This window comes from Zalophus californianus, chromosome 3 (assembly GCF_009762305.2).
Source record: "Zalophus californianus isolate mZalCal1 chromosome 3, mZalCal1.pri.v2, whole genome shotgun sequence".
Classification (NCBI taxonomy): domain Eukaryota; kingdom Metazoa; phylum Chordata; class Mammalia; order Carnivora; family Otariidae; genus Zalophus; species Zalophus californianus.
The window spans coordinates 137589539-137614611 of NC_045597.1; the positions used below are offsets into that span (position 1 = coordinate 137589539).

Here is a 25073-nt window from a genome sequence, read left to right on the forward strand (position 1 = left end):
GTGGACTTACTAATCTACGAGAACATGAAACTATATATAGTTTATGCCTAAATTAAGATAATGTAATATTTGTTAAATACTTAACACTATGATACTGAGCCACTTATAAGGTCTTTATGCCATAAATACCTTGACAAATTTACATTACATGCTCCTGAGGAGATGGACTTTTATTTCCAAAGTCTTTTATTGCCAAAGTCTTTATTTAAATGCTTGGTTCATTCTTAATTTTAAAATTCAATAACCTTAAAGGAACACCTTTACAGTTACTATTTATAGTTCAGTCCTCTAAGAGCCCAGTTTGTCCTCTCTCATAAACCTGCTTCACTCAGAGTTATTTAATTTCTAAGATTTAGCTCCATTTCTGGTAAGCAAGATGGAGGAAAAGGAAAAGTATACACGGTAGAATCCTTTTGGTGCCAGAGGTGAAATAATTAACAGTTTCAGTCGGCGGGGCGGGGAGGGTTTCAAAACTACTGAATAGGGAATCTGAAAGTTAATGGTAGTTTCCAGTTGTCCACTTCAATAAATTTCTTGCAGTCTCTGCTCAGAAGATATACCGTCAGAGAGGCCTTTATTGGCCCCCTACATCAAATAGTACCTCCTCATTCCTAGCCCTCTATACTACTTTATTTTTATGGTCCTTGTCATTACCTGATATTATTTTAATTTTTATTTTATTTCCACATTAAAATGGAAGTCAATATGTATGAGAACTTTGCTGACAGGTGTATTCCCAGCAGGTAGCACAATCATTGGCATGTAACAGGTCCCTATGAAGGAATGAATGAATGTATGACTATGTCCATAATATTCAGGTCCTCACATCATGATACATGGTCAAAGCACATAAACTTCAATTTAAAAATAAAAATATAAAAATATAAAAAGTAGCTACTAAGTAGTTATGTACTTAGGGTGTTCTGGAAAAAAGAATACGTTCAAGATAGCTCAATATCCTAAATTGGTATGTTTTATCAGGAAAACACACATAGAAACATAAAATTAGGCTGCTTAAAGAGTTGGAAAGGTTAAGAAGGAAATGTTGAAAAGGTAAAAAGCCCTCAACATTTTCATTCTTATACAAGAAATTAACTTCAACTGAAGTACGTTGACATTTTGAATAATAAGCTCAACAACAAGATTTAATGTAAAACAATATATATTCTAGATGGTAAGAAAAATGAGGGAGGGGAAAAAAAGTCATTCATAAATTTCCACTGCTAACATTTAATAACTATTTTTATACAGACATATGTCTATCTTTCTTATATAATTTAAATCAGAATCTGATCCCTTCTGGAACCTGAACTTCTTTCGTGTGATTTCTGAGAAGAAAAAGAATATATTAGAAAGATGATTTATAAAGTTTATTTAGGTATGACTGTTCATTTTAGGTCGACATTTGAAAGAGCTTCAAACTCTGAAGTTGAGGAAAAAATAGAATTCATCCTAAGTAAGAAATATTTTAGAAAAAATATGAGAGATTTTTTTTTTAATTTTTTTAAGAGTTATTCGTTTGGGGGGTAGGCATTGTGGGGTGGTACAGAGTACAGGGATTTGGAATGAGGCTTGTGATTTTTTTTTAAGTAAACTCTACCCCCAACATGGGGCTCGAATTCACGGGCCCCAAGGTCAAGAGCCACATGCTTTACCAACTGAGCCAGCCAGGTGCCCCCAAAGAATTTTTTTAGATATAAGTAAATATCTATCACTAACAAATGCCTAAATAAATTAAAGGATTAAATTTTGCTACTCATAAAACACTTAAATTTTTTTAAAAACTTGAAAAATAAAAAATAACTTACCTATAGGATATCCCAATGCAAAGTCGTTACTTTGTGTAGCAAAAATAGGGAATAGTCCAGCTTTGCTAAATCGACTGTCAGGACTGGCAACCAATAAGGTTAATACACATACAATGAAAAATACAGAAGCTTTGGCAATCAAGACACTATATAGGAAAGACCAATCCACATTGGAAAAATTAAGTACAACCATATTTTTGAATAATAAAGCTGGAAGTGCAAATCTGGAGACAAAATTTCCTAGTCCTTTGGCCTGTGTTGATGTTATGACATTGGCTCTTCCTGCTATGTAGCCACAAAGGACTATGCCAAAACATTCTAGTAAGGCTGGAAAAAGCCTTGTTATTGACATTGAAGGTGGGTCATTAGTGGAATTAAATCTATTCATTACTGTTGAGGACAAAGTCTTGGTCATATTGACTGCAATGGTTAAGTTCTCTGCAGGTAAATCAGAAAAAGAATCCATTTTCTTTCACCCTCCAACTCCAACCAGATCTCTGGAAAGAAAGGAAGAAAGATTCAGTGTGACAATCAATAATGAGAAGAATTCTAGTTGAAAGTATACACTGTATACTGGCAAACCTAGACTTATCAAATGGCCAAATAAATATATATACTTTCTTCAACAGCCACCAGAGAAAAATACAATGAAAAGAAAAGGTTGAGAGTGTTTACTAACAATAATCTCTTTATTCTCAAAGGTGGGTCAGCTCAAAATATTTATGTTGCTTTTCTATTTTCAGTATCAGACATGAATAAAATAAGATCTACAAATATGACAGTTGCAGGGATACCCCCTGGCTCTCTCCCATGATCCAAACTTGAGCTCCACCTAGTGGGTAAGAGCATGGGGCCCACAGAGTCTCTCCTGAATGTCCACCTGCATCCAAATTCTCTGGAAATTTCAGTGCTCAAGGCTACATACCAGATAGGAGAGTCCTGTCTAGCCTGTGGTCATGCCTGAGTAAAGGACAGGAAGAAGAGTTTAGCAGACTATCACATAGCAACTTTATTTTTTATTTTTATTTATTTATTTTTAAAGATTTTTATTTATTTTTTGACAGAGAGAGAGAGAGAGACCGTGAGAGAGGGAACACAAGCAGGGGGAGTGGGAGAGGGAGAAGCAGGCTCCCCACAGAGCAGGGAGCCCGATGCGGGGCTTGATCCCAGGACCCTGGGACCATGACCTGAGCCCAAGGCAGACGCTTAACGACTGAGCCACCCCGGTGGCCCTGGCCACCCAGGCGCCCCTATCACATAGCAATTTTATCCAGTAACTTTCCTCATCTGTGAAATGGCAATAATAATACCTACCTCACTGGGACTTGAGATTATTCAAGTCCTTATAATCACATCCGGCACAAAGTAATCACTTAACAACAGTTAAATACAACTTTCAGTAGCCCATAAAAGAGAATGAAAGAAAAAATGATGGCATCCCACCAGGCTACCCTTAGCTCCATTTAAAGTCGTCTCATATATTTGCCTTCTTGAATGCCCCATAGTCCCTTTGTGTCACAGGGACTTTCTACATGCCGTTCAGTGTAAAATGTTCTCTTCTCTACTTGCCACTGTCTATATAACAACATCTATTCACCGTCTAAATCATATAGGTCAGGAGTTGTTTTACCACATAAGGTTTCACTAACCCCATAGCTAGGTTTTTCTTAAATAGAATCATGTTCCTTACCTGTAGGCTACTTTTCTCAGTTTGTAATTACACTATGCATTAGAGTGACTATTTGATTTATGTCTATCTCTTTCACTAGACTTTAAGTGCCACAGAAGTAGAGACTCTGCATGTTTTTGCTCACTGTTGTATCCCTAACACTTAGCACAGTGCCTGGCACACAGGAGGCACTAATATATATGTTAGAGTTTACATATATATGCGTGTATATATATATATATTATATAATTATATAATTAATTATGTAATGATGAATCACTAAAATACTAATCTGCTCTTAAACCTTTCACCTTTTAGTGGATCAATGTTCTCTTTTAGGAACTATCTAGTTCATGGACAGAAATCTTTTTTCCTGAATGATAAAGTATTCTAAGTTTTTCACTATAGCAACAGGCCCAAGACCCCAAGGTGTGTTCTAAAATGTCCCAAAGCTGTTCATAAATGTTTAAGAACACAAAATGTGTTGTAAAATGTTCTAAAGATGTTCAGAAAATGCTAAAGCAAGAAAATATTTTATGCTAGCATTACAATACTTATCAGACTCCCTTCTTGCTGCCAGGGACACAATGAATATGAGGTTTGGGCAACTTTGCAACTAATCAGCTTTAATTAGTAACTTGAAATTAATATGGTGACAATTGCCAATTTCTAAGTGATTATTCTGGGTTGACCATCTAAAGTGGCCTTATATAAGGTAGAAAGTAAAAATGCCCATGATTCCTGAAATTTACAATGCCAAGGGGTAAGTTTTCAAACACCCACACAACATAATAAAGACTCAGCAGGCCAGAGACCAGCAACAACTGATACACGGGGTGTGGACATTATAATTTTCTCTGTGCTACCCTCGTATAAACTGAACCATTTAAAAACCTTACATTTAATCTGGATCAGGACAAGTATTTTTCTACCAGGATTAGACAGGAGTGGTTAATATACACAAAACTACAATAATCACATACTTGAAGTTTACCAAATAAGCATCAAATTATATCCTGGGAAAGCTAATGGTTGGGATAGGTACCATTAGTTGAAGTAAGGAGCTGATAAACAAGGGTGTTAAACATTTGGAGCCCCTAACAGGTACGGACTTGAAAAGGCAATGCTAAAGAATAAGGTGATAAACTTGTCCTGTCTTATGTTATTTCTTTAAAGTTCCCCATATTTGTTTGCCTGGAATATTAGTAACTCATAATGCTCACTACCCCTTATTTGTACCACACTCACAAATCAATGTATTACAGTAATTTTTTAACCAACAGTTTTAACTAAAATAGTGGTTGTTCACTGAAAAGAGTCAAATAGACCTGAACCCAGTTTGGGGACTTATAACTTATCAACTCTTTGGGCAAGTTAAATATCCTCTCTGAACCTTAGCTTCTTCAACTATAAAATGAGAGTAAAAACCTCCTTAAAGGGGTATTGTGAGGATTGGAGACCTCATACACAGGTTTTCACAGAGTAGGTCTTTAAGAAATGGTAGCAACTGCTATTAGGAGTGTAGTCATAACGAGAATGGTAACAAATTAAATGTAATTCATTGTCTTATGCCCCTTCCTCAAACGTGGTATTAAAGATTCTCCACCTAAAACAGAGAGATGGGATGGGTCATAGGTTACCAGCTTTTGTTTCATACCAAGCAACTGAGAGGAGTTCAATTTAATTCAGTTTGATCTTAAGTCGTTTTTAGCAGGGAAGGGAGAGATCTTAATTTTCATCAAGGTGATGGTCAAATAGTTGTAGCACTGCCCAGGATTAACTTTAAGTTAGTCAAAAATTAAGAGAAAAACTTTGAGGGCGCCTGGGTGGCTCAGTCGTTAAGCGTCTGCCTTCGGCTCAGGTCATGATCCCAGGGTCCTGGGATCGAGTCCCACATCGGGCTCCCTGCTCCGCAGGAAGCCTGCTTCTCCCTCTCCCACTCCCCCTGCTTGTGTTCCTGTTCTCGCTGTCTCTCTCTGTCAAATAAATAAATAAAATCTTAAAAAAAAAAAAGAGAAAAACTTTGAAAAGTAATCTGCCCTTTCCCAGGAAGATACTTTTAGTGTTCCTCAACATTATAAAAGCAATACTTGCTAATAGAGGGAAGGTTGAAACAACTGAAAAAGCACTTACAAAGGTTTCTCATCCTTTCCCCCACCCACCCTCAATGGGAAGAGTATATGCTTTTTTTTTAAAAGATTTTATTTATTTATTTGACAGAGAGAGAATGAGAAATAGAGAGCACAAGAGGGAAGAGGGTCAGAGGGAGAAGCAGACTCCCTGCTGAGCAGGGAGCCCGATGTGGGACTCGATCCCGGGACTCCAGGATCATGACCTGAGCCGAAGGCAGTCGCTTAACCAACTGAGCCACCCAGGCGCCCAAGAGTATATGCTTTTTAAAGCATTCTTTGAAAATGAACAGGAACCACAGCAACGGAAGTTTTTGTAAAAAATTGCATCCAGTCTTTTCATCTCATTAAAAACAAGGGTTGCTAACAGAACAAACAAGTTGACCTATCACAGTAAAAGACCGCTCACTGGCCACTCACTGGGGTGAGGAGTGGAGAAATGCTATATATAACTCCCTTCTAGCCACTGATAGTTGGTTGAGATGACATGAAGGAAGCACTGAAACTGTAAACAACTACCATTGCTAAGTGAAAATGGGGCAGAGGGTTCTGATTTATTTCAAAGAGAAAGCTTTGAAACACCCAATATCCATTATCCTGTGGGAAAAGCATGACATAGTATACTATTAAAGCACGCTTCAACATCAACATCACACCATCCGCCCACTCCCACCTACTTGCAGAGGACCAAATGTCCTCCCTAGAGACCTAGGATGGGGAGCGCTGAGCACTGCCTCTTCCCTTGTCAGCAGGGACAGACTTTGGCCCTCTAAGATAAGGATGTGAGGAGTCCTTAACCAAGCAGGCTGCCCAGAGACCAGCTGTCACCCAAAGCCTGGGCAGACAGCAGACAGGGGTCTGTGCCTGGGATAAAAAGTTGGTCTCTCAGCTTCCCCAGGGCATGGGAATCACAACATCATGGTATCTGACATGCTCCAAAAAGGAGTAAGGAAGAAAATTTGGTGCAGCGCTCCAGGTACCCGGGCAGAAGCTCCCAGGAGGGCAGATACTGAGGCCAGCCCCTCGGGATAAAAGGAAGAGTCCGAGAATGACAGCATGGACGTACGAGCAATGAGGCGCTCCTCAAACTGGGGTATGACAGTTCTGTCACTGGAGGGGACAAGCGGTCCCTTCCCCTACGTTAAATCTTCCGGAGGTCCTAAAAGCGGGGCAGGCGCAGGCAGCGGACTGCACGCCGGGGTGCCAAGGGCGGGTCATTGCCCACCTGCCCACATCCGAGGGGCGGAGATGGGGGCACCAAGGGTACGCAAGGCCGAGCCAGGGCGGGGCAGGTCCGCGCCCCAGGGCTCCATCTCACCTGCTACGTCTGCAGCCCCGGGGCCGCGAGAAAGGAGTCGATGCTCGTGATGGGCTAAGCAGGGAGGAAATCACCGTCATCTCCCACCCCAGCCCTCTTCACCGAGAGCTGCGGGCTGCCGGCGGCCGACTGCAGCAGCTCTGTCACGTTCCGGCAAAGTGAGGTGCAGGAGTACTGTGGTCAGGTCAGCTCCTCCCCGCGCCGGCTGCGCGGCCCCGCCCCGCTGTGGGGCCCCGCCCCCGGCCTCGAGTCTTCAAGCTGCACCTCCCTGGGAACCTCCAAGCTTCACGGCCCCTTGTCCCGCCTTCAGGCCCCGCCCCCCCCGCCCCGAGCCTCCGAGCGCGCGTCCTCGGCCCCACCTCAGGCCCCGCCCCCGCCGCGAGGCTCAGAGCCGCACGGTCCCTTGTCCCGCCCTCGGCGTCAAGATGTGGGGGACACAAGGTCCCCGGCTCCGCCCCTGCGCCGCCGGCTCCGAGCCGCTCAGCTGCGAGACTCCGGCGGCGAGACTTCCGGCTGCCGAGCTCTCGCAAAATGGCGCCTGCTGTGGAGACGTTTGCAGTCTCGTTTTCCTCGCCCTAAATTCAGATGCGGAAGCCTCTCGTTTTTCTGCCTAACGCCCAACCTCTTGTGATGCGCTAATTTCATATATGGGTTTGACTAGTCGTTTTATAGCACAGAGTTTAAAAATCAGATCTGGGCCAGAATCCTGCCTTCCCCCTTTACCAAGGCAGTGTGACTTTGACCTTCCTAAATCAGGGACTAAAATGTCTATAAAGCTTTGGCACGGTGCTTGATTTGGATAGAATAAGTGCCTAGTCCCTGACCACTTGTGTCTCTGTTGTCGGGGAAACTACATGTTTATCCCCTCAGTGTACTGGGAAGAAATTTGTTACATTGGTGGAAAACTTACTGAGATTGAAATGAAGGGGTCCCAAATACAGAGCTCCATTTTGAAACCCAAAGAAACTCGGTATTTGTATTAGTCTTTCGGAATCAAAATTATTTCGATTTTAAGATATTTATGATATGATTCCACTTAATATCTCCACAGGCATCTGTCCTTTTTAAAGCCTCTATTTTGCCTTGCATCCAACTTTTTTGGGGGGGGGTGGTCTGGCAACTGTAGATGTCTTCCTATCATCTTAGTAGTTTTTGTGCGAAGATACAAAAAATGTATGGCTTGAAAAATCACAGTAAGCTAAGGTTAAAGGTTCTGAAAACTAAGCAGGAGAAAAATGAGCAGAAACAAACTATAGACAAGTCATGCATTCTATTCCCGTTCTCACTTCACCCTTGTTCTCCATCTTCACTCTTAACTGCCTTCTTTTTTTTCCCCTTGAACCTGGCTACTTTTTTTTTTTTTTAATCTGAGTATATTATCTCAAGGCTAAAAGGATTTCTGCTTAGAAAATATGAAGACTTCGTTCAATTAAATAAATACTTAACTGAGTTTTGACTTTTAGGAGAATACATGAAGATATACCTGGAAAGGTAAGTTAAGGTCAGCCTCTAGGAGGTTCTTTAGGTTAGTCTTAGAATAGGGCCTTGCCTTATCCTCTGACCACAGTAAAACCATTAAATATGTTTTGATGGGAATGTGTCATAATGATTACATTGTTTTTGGATAGGCAATCTGGAAGTTTTCCCAGGATTAGTTGAAAAAGAGACTGGAGGTAAGAAAAGCAGATGACTTTGGGAAGAACCTAGACACTAGGAAATGAAGATATATGTACTTTAGAGTGATGATAATGAAAAAAATGGAAATGGCCTGAGAGACATTACAAAAGAAGAGCTGATGGGACTGGATTACTGATAGAGCCAAAGAAGAGGAAGGAGATAATGAACCGAAGTCCTTACTCCAGAACAGTAAGGAAAAGGAATTGAGCTAGACAGCCTCTAACAGTCTTCCTAGTTCTAAAGTCCCATTATTTTCTATCATTCTATTAGCTGAAGATGAAAGGAAGAAATATTTCAAATGAGAGAAGCAGTTACAAGAAGACAATAATGAATTTGATTTTAGGTCTAAAATCTAAAACCTTGAGAAATTAGTTCAGTCTCTCTCTTTTTTTAAAATATTTTACTCATCCATTTGAGAGAGAGAGAGAGAGAATGAACAGGGAAGAAGGGCAGAGAGAGAGGGAGAAACAGACTCCCTGCTGAGCAGGGAGCCTGATGTGGGGTTTGATCCTAGGACCCTGGGATCGTGACCTGAGCCAAAGGCAGAAGCTTAACCAACTGAGCCACCCAGGTGCCCCTCAGTCTCATTTTTTGAAGGAGTTGTCATCATCCTCTCCATCTGAGGTCCTGGAGATTCAGCAGTTGATCTAAGAACACCCAACTAGTTGGTGCAAGAGATTGGAAATATAAGTGCTCACTCTCCTGTGAACTAACTGCTCCTGAAGGTGTCAGCACATGTAAATAGAGATTTCTGATAGACACCTAGAAAGAAAACAGAAGCTCAAGAGAGAGAAAGAATAGAGCTAAAGATGAGATTGGAGATAGCTGTATGGAGTGGATAAGTTTTCCGAGAAGAGCAGGTTGTGGGGGGAAATTCTAGGAACAAAGTGTATACAGAGATGAAAAGACCTCATTAAAAAGTCATTCTTAGATAATTACTGGTGAATGCCATAAGAAAACCATTTAATTTCACTATCATATCTGCTAAACCAGGCTGTGAGAGGCTGATCTACATATATTATTAACTGAAAAAAGGGAAGAAAAACTAAAAGTTATTCAAACTTATGGAGAAAAACTGTATATTAATCTTAACTTCCACTTGTAAATAAACAGGACCTGTACCTTCATACACACTGATACCCTCATTTCCCTCAACTCCAGCTGGTCAAGATTGACAGGAGGAATAAACCAAATGGTCTGTATGATGGCAAGGGTCATGTAGGGTATATGCTGAGGCAGTGTGGTATGATGTAGATTCCCGGTGAATTGTACTTTTTTTCCAAAATGAAGTAGTTCTAATGTTTGGGTTTTTTCCTGATTATGAAAGTAATAATAATTATAAAATATTCACATAATAGAAAAAGGAATGAAGAAAGTGAAAGTCACACCTACAGATAACTGAGATAACTTCTGTTAACATTTTCCTATGTATGCATCTTTTTTCTATGCATATATAGATTATTTAAGAAAAATAGGATCATATAATACATGACTTTTTTTATATATGGTTTTTAATAACCTTTTAAGTTTTATTTTTTTAAAAGATTTTATTTATTTGTCAGAAAGAGAGCACACGCAGTGGGAGCGGCAGGCAGAGGGAAGAAGCAGACTCCCCACTGAGCAAGGAGCCAGACGCCAGACTCCATCCCAGGATCCCGGGATCATGACCTGAGCCAAAGGCAGATGCTTAACTGACTGAGCCACCCAGGAGTCCCTAACCTTTTAAATTTAATAATGTATAATTGACATTTTATCCATACATCTAGATCTATATAATTTTTAATACCTATTAAGTATTCCCTATTGAAATTCTGAGAATGATCTTCCTTGAAAAAGTAGCACTGTGGGCCATCCAGAGAGTCTAATTGATCAGCAAAGAGGAAGACATATATCTAACATGATTTCTTTAAAAATATTTAGTTTCTTTAAAACTCCCCATCACGTTTCCAACAGCACCAGTTTCTCTTTAGGGATACGTATGATTCCAGAGAAGCTGACATCATTCTGCCTTCAGAGGTAATGAAACCAACTTCGGCTATCCAATAAGTACCTTCCATCCCTTTGGACTCAGTGATTGAGTCAGGGTGGGCATTGGCTCTAAGGTAGTTTGAAGCATGACTCTTAGGACTTTTGCTGAGAAAGTTCTCTTGCTTGCTGGACCCGGGAAGATGCTGGCAGCCATCTTGGGACCATGAGAGGAGCCAGTCTTAGAGTGATGTAGACGCCAAGGAAGGCACAGCAGAGAGAAGGAAGTAAACGGGTCCTTGATGACATATTGAGTTAGAGAATCAAGCATCATCTGAAGCCATGACTGGCCTGAAGCCTGTAGACTTTTCATTCATGTGTGCCAATCAGTTTTCTTTATTGTTTAAACAAGGTTGAATTGGGTTTTCTGTTGCTTGAAATCAAATGTACAGAAAAAAATTCTAGAAGAAAATGCCAACAGTAAATACCACTGAGTAGTAAAAATACACATGGTTTTTTTCTTTGTAGAATAGTTCCCAAAATTTCTACCCCCAAAAAGTACATTAATTTTATCAAGAAAAAGCATGAAATAAGTCATAAAGTATATATTTGGTTATGTGGAAATGGTGAATAATATCTAATAACAAGTATTTTTCTAAAACAAATTTGAAAGTCACTACTGAATATTAAACGAGGTAGGTATACAAAATTCACCCATAAAATAGAACAATTTAAGAGCATCAATACCATGAAATATATGAATTTATACAAGGCTAAGGCTAATTCTTTACAAGGTTGATCTTTGTATCCTTAGTTGTTCCATAAATGGTGTTTGAATGATTGGTTAAAACATAATTGCCTACTAGCTATCAGGATGTTTAAACATACTTTTATTCAATGGTAACTATTTGATATAAGCAACTGTGGGATAGCTTTTTTTAGAATAGCTGGATTTCTTTTTTTTTAAAATATTTTATTTATTTATTTGAGAGAGAGAGAGAATGAGAGATAGAGAGCACGAGAGGGAAGAGAGTCAGAGGGAGAAGCAGACTCCCTGCTGAGCAGGGAGCCCGATGCGGGACTCGATCCCCATACTCCAGGATCATGACCTGAGCCGAAGGCAGTCGCTTAACCAACTGAGCCACCCAGGTGCCCAGAATAGCTGGATTTCTTATTTTTTCCAGCTTTTCACTTGGCCCGGGCTTATAGCCTTATTTAAATATTCTCCGAAATTGTGGGGTTTGTTTTTTTTTTGGTTACTTTAAATGTTATAATTAAATAATTTAATTTCTGGTCTGTCAAGATAAAGCCCTGAAAATTACCTTTTAATATACACATAAAATATATGTGTGTATGTATCTACATATATATGGATGTGTGTTTGTGTTTTTGTAAATACGTAATTACTACCCCCCTTTCAATCCGCTATTAAAATATTCTTACAGAGCTTCCAGGTTGGTGAACCCGTGGAGGTGCTACAAGAGCGGCATTCCCAGAGAGGACATGGCAGCTAGGCACCCCTTCCCACATACCTTGTCCTATGCATCTCTTCCATCTGGATGTTCATCTGTATCCTTTATCATATCCTTTTATAATAAACTGGTAAATGTCAAAAAATATACATATGTATATTTTTACAAAAGCAGTTGGGGAAAGTGGAATCTAAACATCTCACCTTGTCATTGATCTTATTGGGTAAGGCTCAAATGTGGTTAAATAGGCAGAGGCTTTTATCTGGGCAAGCATTTAAGAAGTTAAGCAGAAAGCTAAGCAGAAAGCAGAAAGTTCAGCGTTATTTGATTAGGAAACTGAAAGTTAAATGACTTAGGTAAGATAGGGTACAGAAATCACACAGCAGAAGCATGATGGCTTTGGGGGCCCATCCAATTGCTGCAGGACTTAGCTTCTTGATATCTGTGGTTTTGTTTTGACCACATCTTTTTTTTGAAAGAGGTTAAAGATCAGAAACATGAAAATGAAAAACAAAAAAATACTCCTGGTTTTACTGCTAGTTTGCTCACTTAAAATTGTGCTCACAGACAAAATTTATTTTATAGGCTATTATTAAAGAAAGACTCATAAATGTGTAAGCATTTTGTAATTTAAGTAACTTCTAAGATGAAAAACTATAAAACTAGCCAATGCTGTAAAGTTATATAAAGAGGAAGTAGAGAGAACTTCAGATTTAACTTTGACTTTAGAGTAAGAAGTTCTTTGGCTGACTCTAGTTAATACATGAGTAGAACTTTTGAGGAAATAGCCAGCTCAAAAGAAGTCTAACACATCCTCAGCAAACAAGTAAGTACAGACCACAGAAGCATTCTTCCAGTAGAGTATGTATGTCAGGGGTTCTAGTTCCCTTCCCTCTTTGGATGGGCAGGTGCTCTATCTGTGTTGATTTCCATAGTATCCTCAGGGCCTGGAACAGGCCTATGTTTGGCACATAGTAGACATTTGATAAATATTTGTTGACCTACTAACTCTTGAAATGCCAGCTAAGCAAGTTTGTAAAGTCTCTGTATTTAGAGAAGTACTTAGAATGGAAATACCTGCTCTTATAGTACTTCTTTCAACTATCAACCAAAATAACTGACAAAGAGAAGAATCAGAGCTCAAGTCTGTGTGGCAGCAGAAGAGCCAGATCATTTGTGTGGCTGAAACACAATCAGTCATGGGAATATCATCTTTGGTTGTGATATAGACAAAGTATGATAGTGTCCCAGTAGTTAATTCTACAAATCTTTAAATGTCCCCAGAATTCCAGAACTTATTTAGGAACCAAGTTAGAAAGAGGCCTGGGCACTAAATTTGGAGAGGGTTGTTCTTAGAGGATAAGTTGGTAAAAGTAAGCTTCTCAGTGCAGTGTTATTTGCCATCCAGACTTCTATAGCTAATAGCATAATTAACTATATCCTCAAGCCTGGCTTATTTGTTTTAATGGCCTAACTCAAACCCACTTACATGGGTTTATTATGCTCAAATATTTTGGAGACAAGATGTTTATAATAATGTTAAAATTTGATAAAATTCCTAGAAGGTTCTTAGAAATTTCATTTTCTATGTTGCCTTAGTAGCTGGTCAAGGACTTTTTTTTCTTTAAACATAATGGTCTTTGTCAAACCAAGAACTAATATTAAGAGTTCAAGCCCAATATTTGCCATAGTGAATGGAATTGTTTATTTTAGAGGCAAAAGAAGATTATCCCTTCAATTGATACAGGGCAATTGAAACAGTTTTTAGAAATCTTCAAACCAGAGCAGTGATCCCAGTGAAGAAGCATCTCCCTGAATATCTCTTTTTGACTGCTGTAATCTTGCTTATCCAACCATCTGTGTCAAAAATTAGAGTACAGGGGCTCCTGGGTGGCTCAGTCGTTAAGCGTCTGCCTTCGGCTCAGGTCATGATCCCAGGGTCCTGGGATCGAGCCCCACATCGGGCTCCCTGCTTTGCAGGAAGTCTGCTTCTCCCTCTCCCACTCCCCCTGCTTGTGTTCCCTCTCTCGCTGTCTCTCTCTGTCAAATAAATAAATAAAATCTTTAAAAAAAAATTAGAGTACAATATGTCCAAAATTCCTGTGCTAACTTCAGAAGGTGGTAAGCAGGAAAGGAATGACCTGTTACAGGGTGTTTAGCCTGTGTGGGGAGGTTGAAGAAGAAAAAGCCTTCATGAGAGTAGCTAGACATTTTTTAAAAATGTAGTGCATTAGTGGAAGTAATTACAAAGTAACCTGAGGAAGAGAAATTTGGCTCCTTCACTCCTAGAAAGAGAAATAAGAGAACCTTTGTATCAGTCCCACTGAGATTAAACAACCAATAGGGAAGCTGTTGGGAAGGAGACAGCTGGTGCAGAGATTATGCTATAGGTAACAGTCTATAAAAGGAGAAAGGGAGGAGGGCTAGCCTTTAGACACTTCCTCCCATCCTCTTTTAGGCCTCAATCTTGATGTGCTTTCAAGCACTCTGTCATTTTTTCTCTTTCTCAGCATTTTCTCATCTCAGTCTTCCCATTTCATTATTATAAGCCAGCGAGTTGGTGTTAACAAGCTACCTGCTTGCTGTATGCATGATTTGTTAATATGATTTGCATGTAAGTATGGGTTACTGATCAAGGACATGGAGAGTCAAGTGAGCAAATAGTTGGAAGAACATAAGGGCGGGGATCAGTCATAAGGATTGAGGTACAGAGTAGTACAAAACAAAATGCTTAGTCATAGTCAGGAGTCCAGAGGTCTGTAGGAGTAGGTCTCCATCAGGACTTCACACCAGAATCACTTGGGGAATATAAATTTTAAAAATGTAGATGCCAGGCCCGCAGCCAGACTTACTAAATCAACGTCACTGCGATCAGGTCCAAGATGTGAATTTTTTTTTCTAGATTCTGCAGATGATTCTAATGCCAATTACTATTTAAGAGCTACTCATTTAGGGAATAAACTAGAAGCTCTACGTCTGTTTCAAGGGCAGGCAAGAATATTTGTCTTAGAGGAAAACAAAAAATTTTTCTAGAGTCTCAGTGCTCTATCGGGAGAAGTGTGTTCTCATGATAGGAAAAAGGGCACATTGAGTATGGCAGCTTCCTTCAGAAATCCATTTCAATAGCTGTTTTCCTATCAGGACGTCGTTCCTCATGTGAAACCCATTTTTTTTTTGTTTGTCCTTTGTAGAGAAAAGCAAAACAAAGCAAAACTGATCACTGTCTTCGTGTCTTGTGTATACACACTATTTCTTCACTATTGTGCCTTTATCAAATCCCAGTCAGAAAGTCGCTGGTGAAAATGGATGAAGTAATTTCATGGCACGCTCAATAATGAAGCCAGTACGTTTACTGTGTTGTGGATTGTGTAGCAAACCCAGTGCAGTCATTTCAGTCTCTGAAAACTTCAGTTTTTGAGAAACAATCATAATTTCTCTTACCTTTCTGCAGAGCTGTTATTTTCTAAAAAATGGCTTTTTACTAATCTTTTCCTTTATAATTTGCACATTTGGTGTCTTATTTAAAAAACCCTCGCTTGCATCAAGGTCATAATATTCACCTACATTTTCTTCTAAAAGTTAAAAGTCTTAAAGTTGTTATTCTTTGTACCATTTTTCTTTTTCTTTTTTTTTTTTTTAAAGATTTTACTTATTTATTAGGGAGAGAGAGTGTGTGAGTGCACACAAGTGGGGGAGGGGCAGATGGAGAGGGAGAAGCAGACTGCCCACTGAGGGGAGAGCCAGATGTGGGCCCTGCAGACCCTATGCAGGGCAATGGTGGGGAGGGGAACGATGCGGGGCCCACGCAGGACTCAGGGCCAACACCAGGCAGAGCCCAGGACCCTGTGATCATGACCTGAGTCAAAGTCAGATGCTTAACCCACTGCCACCTAGGCACCCCCTTTGTACCATTTTTCAAATTCTCATGTATTATTAAAGCCCCACTCTAGATACAAAGTGAAGAAAGTTCCTGCCCAATACAGAGAAGAATACTTCTGTAGCTCCTGCTATAGGGTCTAGATCAAAAAACCCTCAAGGGAGAATAAAATGAAATAGGATGTACAAAGAGATAAAAATCTGTAGATAGAGCAGTATCAGCTCATGGAAATACAAACGATCTTAAGAGTCAATGTATATTTCTCCTAGAGATACAGAAGAGATGAGGCCTTAAGGCTTGAGAAGAGTAAGCATATGCAGGACGTGTGAACTAATGGCTGCTAATCATGCTGTGGATATGCTTACTATATGTTTGTCAAATGTCTAGCAGTGATATACTTATCATCTGTTTGATTTGTCTGGCAGGGCCTTTAGGATGCCCTTGAGCAAAAGTAACTTTATAGCTCCATGTCAGCTCTATTTAAAGACCAACTATCTAGAAGAAAGTAATCTTTTGATTAAATTCCTGGAAGGTGTTCCACATCTGAACCCTGCTCTGGTCTCCCATACCCACATACTTCCCCAGGCCCTTGGCTCAACCTCAGAACTGGTTGTTGGAATTTGGCCTCCAACTCTTGTAGTCCTCTATGAAAGTCTATTACGTACTGTCTTTTGCAAGATTGCATCAGACACCCAGTTGTGCCCACTTGTGATTGATTTGGCTCACTTGTACACTCTGCTCTTTCTAATTAAAATCATAGGGCTTTCATAGAGGATCCTTAATACCATTTCAACCTGATGAGAATAAGCTTCCAACCATAACTTTCCAACTGTTACCTGTTGGAGACTATTACTTGCATTGGCAAATCCAAACCTTTTGGATACGTTCCATATTCCCAAAGGGTTTAATTGGCAATCTTCCCAGCAAAGGAGGCATTTCTATCAATATAAAATACAGTTGATCCTGGAGCAACATGGATTTGAACTATGGGGGTCCACTTACATGCGTATTTTTTTGGTAAATAGAGTACAGTACTGTAAATGTATTTTATGATTTTCTTAATAACATTTAATTTTCTCTAGCTTACTTTATTATAAGAATACAGTTTATAATACATGTAATGTACAAAATATGCATTATTGACTGTTTCTATTATCAGTCAGGCCTCCAGTGAGCAGTAGGCTACTAATAGTTAACCTTTGAGGGAGTCAAAAGTTATGCACAGATTTTCAACTGTGTGAGGGTTGGCACCCCTAAACACCATGTTGTTCAAGAGTCAACTGTAATCTGTTTTCAAAGGTGTGACCTGTGTGTTAGGCTACTGTGGGTTGAAGAGCACCACCCTTTATGAGAACCTGTTTTCCTCTCACCAAGTGAATCGGATACTTGGGTGGACTGAAGGATGATTCCACTTCTCACCAGTAGCAGCTTTCCCTACCATCTCTGAGAAGTGTTACTGCTGTCACTGTAACCTTGGCCAGGATAAGATGGACCTATGCATGGGAGGGAGAGCATACAGGTTAGGTTCAGCTGCCTTGGCTGGCTAAGCAGATGGCTCTTTACTTTCTCACTACTTTGCGGACCTTTCCCCAACTCTGCCTTCTCAGTAAAAAGGCACAGCCTGACAATTCTTTAATTTCTGCCACTTTCAAATTCTCTCTGCCTGGGTAGCCCCCAAATCTGAGGCCTTGCCATCTGGGATCCCCCCAAGTACCCTTCTCTCCTAAAATCACTGCTTATGGGCTCTCATCTGTGCCATGCCACAGAGCCCCCAGGTGTTAGCATTCTACACAAAAGCAGGGTTTGTGCCTGGGGAGCTCGTAGGCCACAGAGATCTCATCTGTCACCAAAGTCCCTACAGAAGCCAGTTAGCTTAACTTCAAGAATTGTATGCCTGGAGTTCATTTCCACTTTCTCCACAGTCCCAGTTTAGCTATCACCACTCCTCGTGTTCTCTCTCTGCCGGTAAACCTCAACCTGACCAACCCTTGAGTTACAGTTTCTCTGTGAGCCCCCAAAAGTATTATAGTCACTTAGAGTTTGCAATTCTGTCCTGGGCGTACAGACCAGATCTCTTAGTAGTGGTACCACCATACCATCGGGACATCCTCAGTAGCTCTCCCCATCCTATGCCAGAAGTCAGGATGTGCCCATGACCCAGGTAAGTCTTAGTGTGAGTGAAACTTCTGCCTCCTCAGAAATTCCCCAGATCTAGGAGAGAGGCATTCATCGAGGCTCCCTAGATGCTGTTCTTCTTGCAAGGAAATTCACCTAGGTGGACTTTTTGGGTCCTGCACTATCAGGGACAATATGCATGTTATTTTAGTTTTCTATTGTTGCTGTAACAAGTCACCACACATTCAGTGGCTTAAAATGATACAGACTTAATTATCTTACAGTACTGGAGATCTGAAGTCCAAAATCCTTCTCCTTTGGCTAAAGTCAAGGTGTCAGCAGGGCCGGTTTCTTCTGGAGGCTCTAGGGCAGAATCTCTCCTTGCCTTTCCAGCTTCTAGAGGCTGCCCACATTCCTTAACTTATGACCCCCTTTCTCCACTTCAAAATCAGCAATGTTGCATCTCCCTGACCTTTCTTCTGTAGTCACATTCTCCTTCCGACCACAGTTTGGGAAGGTTCTTCACTCTTAAGGATTCATATGAGTAGATTGGATCCACCTGGGTAATCCAGAATAACCTCCCCATCTCAATATCCTTCACTTAATCACACATTTGCTTTGTGTACTTTTTTCCAAGTTTCTTTGGTCATGTAAGGTAACGTGTTCACAGGTTCTGGGAATAGAGAAAGGACATTTTAGGAAGGTCATTATTTAGTCTACCATACATTTTTTTGTAGGAACACCAACAAACAGATTATTCACAAACTGAATTAATACCATCCTGTAAGAGCATAATTACTCCTAATGTTCTAATCCCAACTAGATTATAAAATCCTATTTTTGGTCCTTAGCATTTAGCTCAGTGCCCTGTATACAATCAGTGTTCAACAGAAGTGTGTTTATAAGAAACCTAGAGAGAGAGAGGGATATATACACAGACACAGAAAGTGTACGTAAAACAACCTACTGTGGGGTACCTGGGTGGCTCAGTCAGTTAAGCGTCTGCCTTCAGCTCAGGTCATGATCCCAGAGTCCTAGGATCGAGTCCTGCATCAGGCTCCTGGCTCAGCGGGGAGCCTGCTTCTCCCTTTGCCTGCCGTTCCCCCTGCTTGTACTCTCTCTCTCTCTGACAAATAAATAAATAAAATCTTAAAAAAACACACAAAACAACCTATTGTTTTATTTAGAGAGATTATTTCTGTTTACCTTACTGGTTACTTTTTGTGCCCATAGGGGCCAACCATTTACCAGGGATCACTAGGGTGGGCCTGTCATCTGAGTCTGCAGGGGCTGATCTAGAACTGGGATGGACCAGGAACCTGATTTCATGGAGCCAGACTAGAGGCTGGGGCCACAAGGGCCAGCCTGGTACTAGGGTCGCAGGAGTCATCCTGTCACCTGGGGTCTTGGGGACCAGCCTGGAGGTTAGGTCTACAGGTCCAGACTGGTGCTGGTATGGATCATGAGCCTGGGTCTTTAGAGCCAGCCTTAAGGCTAGGACCCTGGAGGCTAGCCTGGTGATGTGGTGAGCTAGGAGCCTGGGTCTGTGGCAGGCTGTCTAGAGTCTAGATCCACAGGGGCCAGCATGACACTGGGGTTGTCAAGGGGCCTGGGGCCAGAGGAGCTGGCCTGGTGCTGGGGTGGGCTGAAAGCCTGGGACTGTGGTAGTCAGCCTGGTACTGGGCCCAGCCAAGAGTCTGGGTTTCTGGGTGCCCACCTAGAGCCTGTGTTTGTGGGAACTATTGGGGCGCTAGGGGCCACAGGAACTACCTAGGGCCATGGGCAGTGGCTAGTACTGGAATGTGCCAAGAGTCTGTGTTCTCTGTATCCTTCTAGTAGCCTAGGGCCGTAGAAGCCCTCTGGGGCCACTGGAGCTGGGTAGCACCCAGATGAGCCAGGGGCCTGGGTTTATAGGATCCCCCCTGGGAGTCTAGAGCCAAGGGAGTCCCCTGGGGCTGCTGGAGCATAAAGGTGCTGGAGTGATCTGGGGACTTGGGTTTGTGGGAGCCTGTAGAGAGCCACCTAAGGCTGCAGGGGTTTGCTGGGCCTGGGCCTAGGTGTCTCTGGGATCCAGAGTGAAATCATGTAGTCATTTCACTCACCTTTTGCTATGGGGAGGGTCTGTCTCTTGGCCTAGGCTGTCCAGGCTTAGAGCATGGGTGATGGGAATAATGTAAATCTATTTTCTGTCATCCTCAATGCATCTTTTCCTACGTCTATGCTTCACCCAGATTCTGTTTTCTATCACCTGGAATCCTCAGCTCTTGCAAAGGTATTTTCATACATGAGTAACTGTCCAGATTGATGCTTTTGGGAGGAAATGAGTGCTGGAAATTCCTATACTGCCATTTTGCTGCCATCACTCCCCTCCTGGGTCATGTTTTTTGATCCACTCTGACAATCTCTGTCTTTTAATTGGTGCATCAGACTGTTGACATTCAAAGTGATTATTGATATAGTTGGATTAATAGCTACCACATTTGTTACTATTTTCTATTTGTTACCCCTTTTCTGCATTTTGTAGCTTTAGCTGTTTTATGATTCCATTTTCACTCCTTTCTTAGCATATCAGTTATACTTCTATTTTGCTTTCTTTTTCAGTGTTTGCCTTAGAATTTGCAGTATACATTTACAACTAATCCAGGTCTACTTTCAGATAATACTCTACCTTTTCATGGGTAGTGCAATACTTTATCATAACAAAATAATCCTAATTTCTTCCTCCTGTCCCTTGTATCATTCTTGCCATTCATTTTACTTATATATAAGTATACATATATACATATGTATATAAGCATATATAGTCAAATCCAGTGTTGTTATTATTTTTAATGTATTTATTTATTTGAGAGAGAGAGAGAGAGGACACAAGCAATGGGGAAAGGCAGAGGGAGAAGCAGATACCCCACTGAGCAGGGAGCCCTGTACAGGGCTCAATCCCAGGATCTTGGGATCATGACCTGAGCCAAAGGCAGACACTTAACTGACTGAGCCACCCAGGCGCCCCTCCAGTGTTGTTATTATTGTGAACAAACTGTTATCTGTTACATCAGTAAGAAGAAGAATAAAAAATTTTATTTTGCCTTCACTTCTCCAGTGCTCTTCCTTTCTTTATATAGATAAAGTGTCTGACATATATCATTTTCCTTCTCTCTATAAAACCTCTTTTAAATTTTCTTGCAAGGCAGGTCTACTGGCAATGAATTCCTTTAATTTTTGTTTGTCTGAGAAAGTATTTCTTCGTTTGTGAAGGATAATTTTGTAGGCTACGGAATTTTAAGATGGTGGGTTTTTCTGTCAATGCTTTAAACATTTCACTCCATTCTCTTCTTACTTGCATGGTTTCTGAAGAGAAGTCAGATGTCATTCTTATCTTTGCTCCTCTGTAGGTAACATATTTTTATCCTCTGGCTTTTCAGGATTTTCTGTAGTTTGAAAATGATATAACTAGGTGTAGTTTTTTGGGGGAATTTATCCTGTTTGGTAATCTCTGATCATCCTGGATCTGTGAATTGGTATCTGACATTAATTTGGGGCAAATTCTTAGTCATTATGGTTTCAAATATTTCTTCTGTTCATTTCTTCTAGTGTTCCCATTATGCATGTTACATCTTTTGTGCCCAGTTCTTGGATATTTTGTTCTTTTTATTTTTTTTTTCAGTCTTTTTTCCCTTTGCTTTTCAGTTTTGGAGGTTTCTACTGAAATATCTTTAAACTCAGACATTCTCTTTTCAGCTGTGCCCAGGCTACTAATAAGTCCAACAAAGGCATTATTCATTTTTGTTACAATATTTCTTATCTCTAGCATTTCTTTTTGGTGCTTTTCTAGAATTTCCATCTCTCTGATTACATTGCCCATCTGTTCTTGCATGCTCTCTACTTATCAGAGCCCTTAGCATATTAATGATAGCTATTTTAAATTCCTGATCTGATAATTCCAACATCCCTTCTGTATCTGAGCCTGGTTCTGAGACTCTTTCTGTCTCTTCCACTTACGTTTTTTTACTTTTTAGTGTACCTTGTAATTTTTTCTTGGTAGCTGGGGCATGATGTACAAGGTAAAAGGAACTGCTATAAATATTTGTAGACCTTTAGTAATGTGATGATAAGGTGGAGGGGAAGGGAAGTGTTTTATAATCCTGTGATCTGGTCTCTTTTAGTTCGTTTAGTGTCCCTGTGCCTTTGGACTGTGAACTCAAATGTGCTTCTCAGTCCTCCTTCCTCTATACCCTTAAGTGAAACAGGATGGCTAGAGGGGGCTGGAGGTGGGTCTTTCCCTTCCTCCAGGCTATTTAGGCTCTGATAAAACCCCAGCAGGTGAGGCTGTGATTAAATAGTACCTTCTAAAGACAGACCTTGTTAAGAACAGAATGCTCTGGTATATTTTTAAGTGGTTCCTTTTCCCCTTCCTCTGCCAAAAACATGGTGGAGAAGGAGGGGTATTGATTTTTCTCTGATAGTCACTGTGAGAATGTGATAGAGATCCAGGAGTTAAAACTCACAAATGTGTGGGAGCCTCCAATGACTGGGTCCCCCTGGAATTTTTAACTCTCAGAGTTATCCACACTGAGTGCCCACCAATTCATAAATTATAGTTCAGGTTTCCCTTTCCTGTTACTGGTTTCCACAGAGTTTGTTGCTCCGGTAAGTTGTCATTCTCTGTATTTGCTGTTGGTCTCTCCAATTTGGGGAGCAACATTTTGCCCTGCGACCTCAGTTCTCTTTTGGATCTGAGAAGAATTGTTGATTTTTCAATTTGTTCATTTTTTTATTTGTTGTTAACTGGGAGTGACAACTTTCAGCTTCTTTTTTTTAAAGATTTTATTTATTTATTTGAGAAAGAGAGAGTATGGGTGAGCATGGGGGAGAGGCAGACGGAGAGAGAGAAGCAGGCTCCTTGCTGAGCAGGGAGCCAGATGTGGGACTTGATCCCAGAACCCTGAGATCTGACCTGAGCCAAAGGCAGATGCTTAACCAACTGAGCCACCCAGGTGCCCCAACTTTCAACCTCTTACAAGCTGTACTGGAAACCCAGAAGTGTTTTATTTATCTTTTCACTACTAAAATATGAAGATTCAGTGATTCTGTGTGAATTGTTGCTGAGCCTCTTTCTTCCAGCGGTTCTCATCTATTTGCCTTGTTTACTCTATTGGGACTTACAGGAGTTACATGTCAATGCATGTTCTATTGACAGAATGTGCCCTACTATGTATGAGAGGTATGAAAATATGAATAAGTGGAATGGCTTGATCAGTCCTACCCCTTGTAATGAGAGTTTCCAATCTGTCATTCAGTCACCCTATCCTTCTTGCCTTTGGTTCTTAATCTGACCCCTCTTCCATTCCAAGATAGAACCCAAAAGTTCCCATTAATTTATCCTATTTTGCAGATTTTTTTTTCTTTTCACCATACTTATAGTTTTACACACTGTTTTGTAGACCCTGATTGTAACTTTTGTGGTGAGCACTTTATAGGTTTTAAATACTTGTTGCTTTACATCTTCTGGTTTTAGGATGATACCGTCTTTTGGACTGTGGTTAGGCTGAGGATTCAAATAAATGTCTCTTTAACCTTTAACCTTATCTTTTACATGTCTTTTCTGTGGGTGGGCTCAAACTCCTCACTTCCTATATTCCTCAATTTTTTGCCCTTAGCCTTTTATTCTATATGGGAATTCTGGTCAAATCAATATAGATTAGCCTCACATTTTTTTTTCCACATAAGGAAGCATTTATTTGAGGTTTAACATGAAATCATGTTATACAAATAAATAGTATTTGTCATAACACATTTAGCAAAAGACAAAGTAAAAAAAAAGAAAACTAATTGGTGGCTATATACAGTTGGACACAGTTGTGTCTTGTACACTAGAAAGTCTTTTACAAAATAATCATCTTAGATCAACAAAAGACCAGTCTTCAATGTCATCTTGCAAGATGGCTTACTTTACAATCTCCTCCACAGGACAGCATTTTCTGGTGTATGCCTTGCGCTCTGCCTGCAATGTGCGACCCCCAAACATAGATGTGGTCAAGGTGACACACAGCCTGCAATAAAGTTCCCACTGTTTTCTCCAGCATCCTCCTATGGCTGGTAATTATTTTGGTGACTGCTACCCCCTCTAGATGCCTTGCCATAAGTGCTCTGTTGGCCACTGTAGTCTGCATATCCCTGTCCACATCCATAGTTCCCATAGTTATACCTACTATAATCATAGCCGCGATAGCCACTATAGTTTTGATCACCACAATAGGCACTATTGCAATTTCCATATCCTTGATCATAATAGTTATTGAATCCTTGGTTCCAGTTTTGGCCCTGATCTCATCCACAACCCCTACTACCACCTGGTCCACCAGCTGCAGAACCTCTTCCTCCTTTTTGTTGTTGCTGTTGCTGCCTGTATACCACTTTGGGTTGTGCAACTTTGGTTTCACACTTCCCAGAACCAATTTGTTGACAATCTGCTCTCTAACAATGTCTTTACTGGCTCTTCGTCTGTTTATGTGATGAAACAAAATCCTCTTCTTTCATTTGTTTTTGTATCCATGGGAAGTTCAATATTTTCAATCTCCCCAAAAGGCTCCCAAATATTCTTTAATTTGTTCTTCAGAAGTATTTGGGCTCAGTCCACCCACAAAAACCTGTTTGGGGGTTCTTTCCCTTTTAAAGCTTTGACCCTTTTGGGGGTCTATCAATTTGCCATCCAGTTTGTGTTCTTTCAGTTCCAAAACCCATCATCCTGCTGATTTTCCCTCACATTGATCTTGGATCCCTCTGCGAATTCCTCTATGTTGCTATACTTGTTTGTGTCCTCCATGGTGGTGGAGTTGTAGGTGGGAGGGTGGGGGTAGGGGGTGGGGGGTGGGGGGCTGCTAGAGTGCAGTCCAGTCCTGGCAGTAGTGGTGGTAGAGCATTGTGTGGATCTGGATTTAAATTGTAAGCAGATGAGCTAGCCTCACATATTAATTCTCTTTTTTCAATGACCTTCTTCTCACTGCCACCTTGTACCTTACCACTTCCTGCTTAGTCTTCCATCTAAT

The 25073-nt window shown here is 40.7% G+C and overlaps 1 protein-coding gene and 1 pseudogene across 2 annotated transcripts in view; both read right to left on the minus strand.

Moving 5' to 3' along the window:
• The window catches only part of GPR155 (G protein-coupled receptor 155), a 44510-nt gene extending 37329 nt beyond the window's left edge, over positions 1-7181 (minus strand). Inside the window, exons 1-2 of one of the 2 annotated variants that reach the window (XM_027590432.2) lie at positions 6925-7114; positions 1809-2305 (exon numbers count right to left, since the gene is read on the minus strand). In XM_027590432.2, coding sequence (XP_027446233.1) covers positions 1809-2274 — 466 coding nt within the window. In that variant the 5' untranslated portion in view covers positions 2275-2305; positions 6925-7114. Of the gene's footprint in view, positions 1-1808; positions 2306-6924 lie in introns of both variants that reach the window. The other variant, XM_027590433.2, reaches the window with a different exon arrangement.
• Positions 7182-24114: 16933 nt separating this feature from the next.
• On the minus strand, positions 24115-24871 carry LOC113920912 (annotated as a pseudogene).
• Positions 24872-25073: the final 202 nt, after the last annotated feature.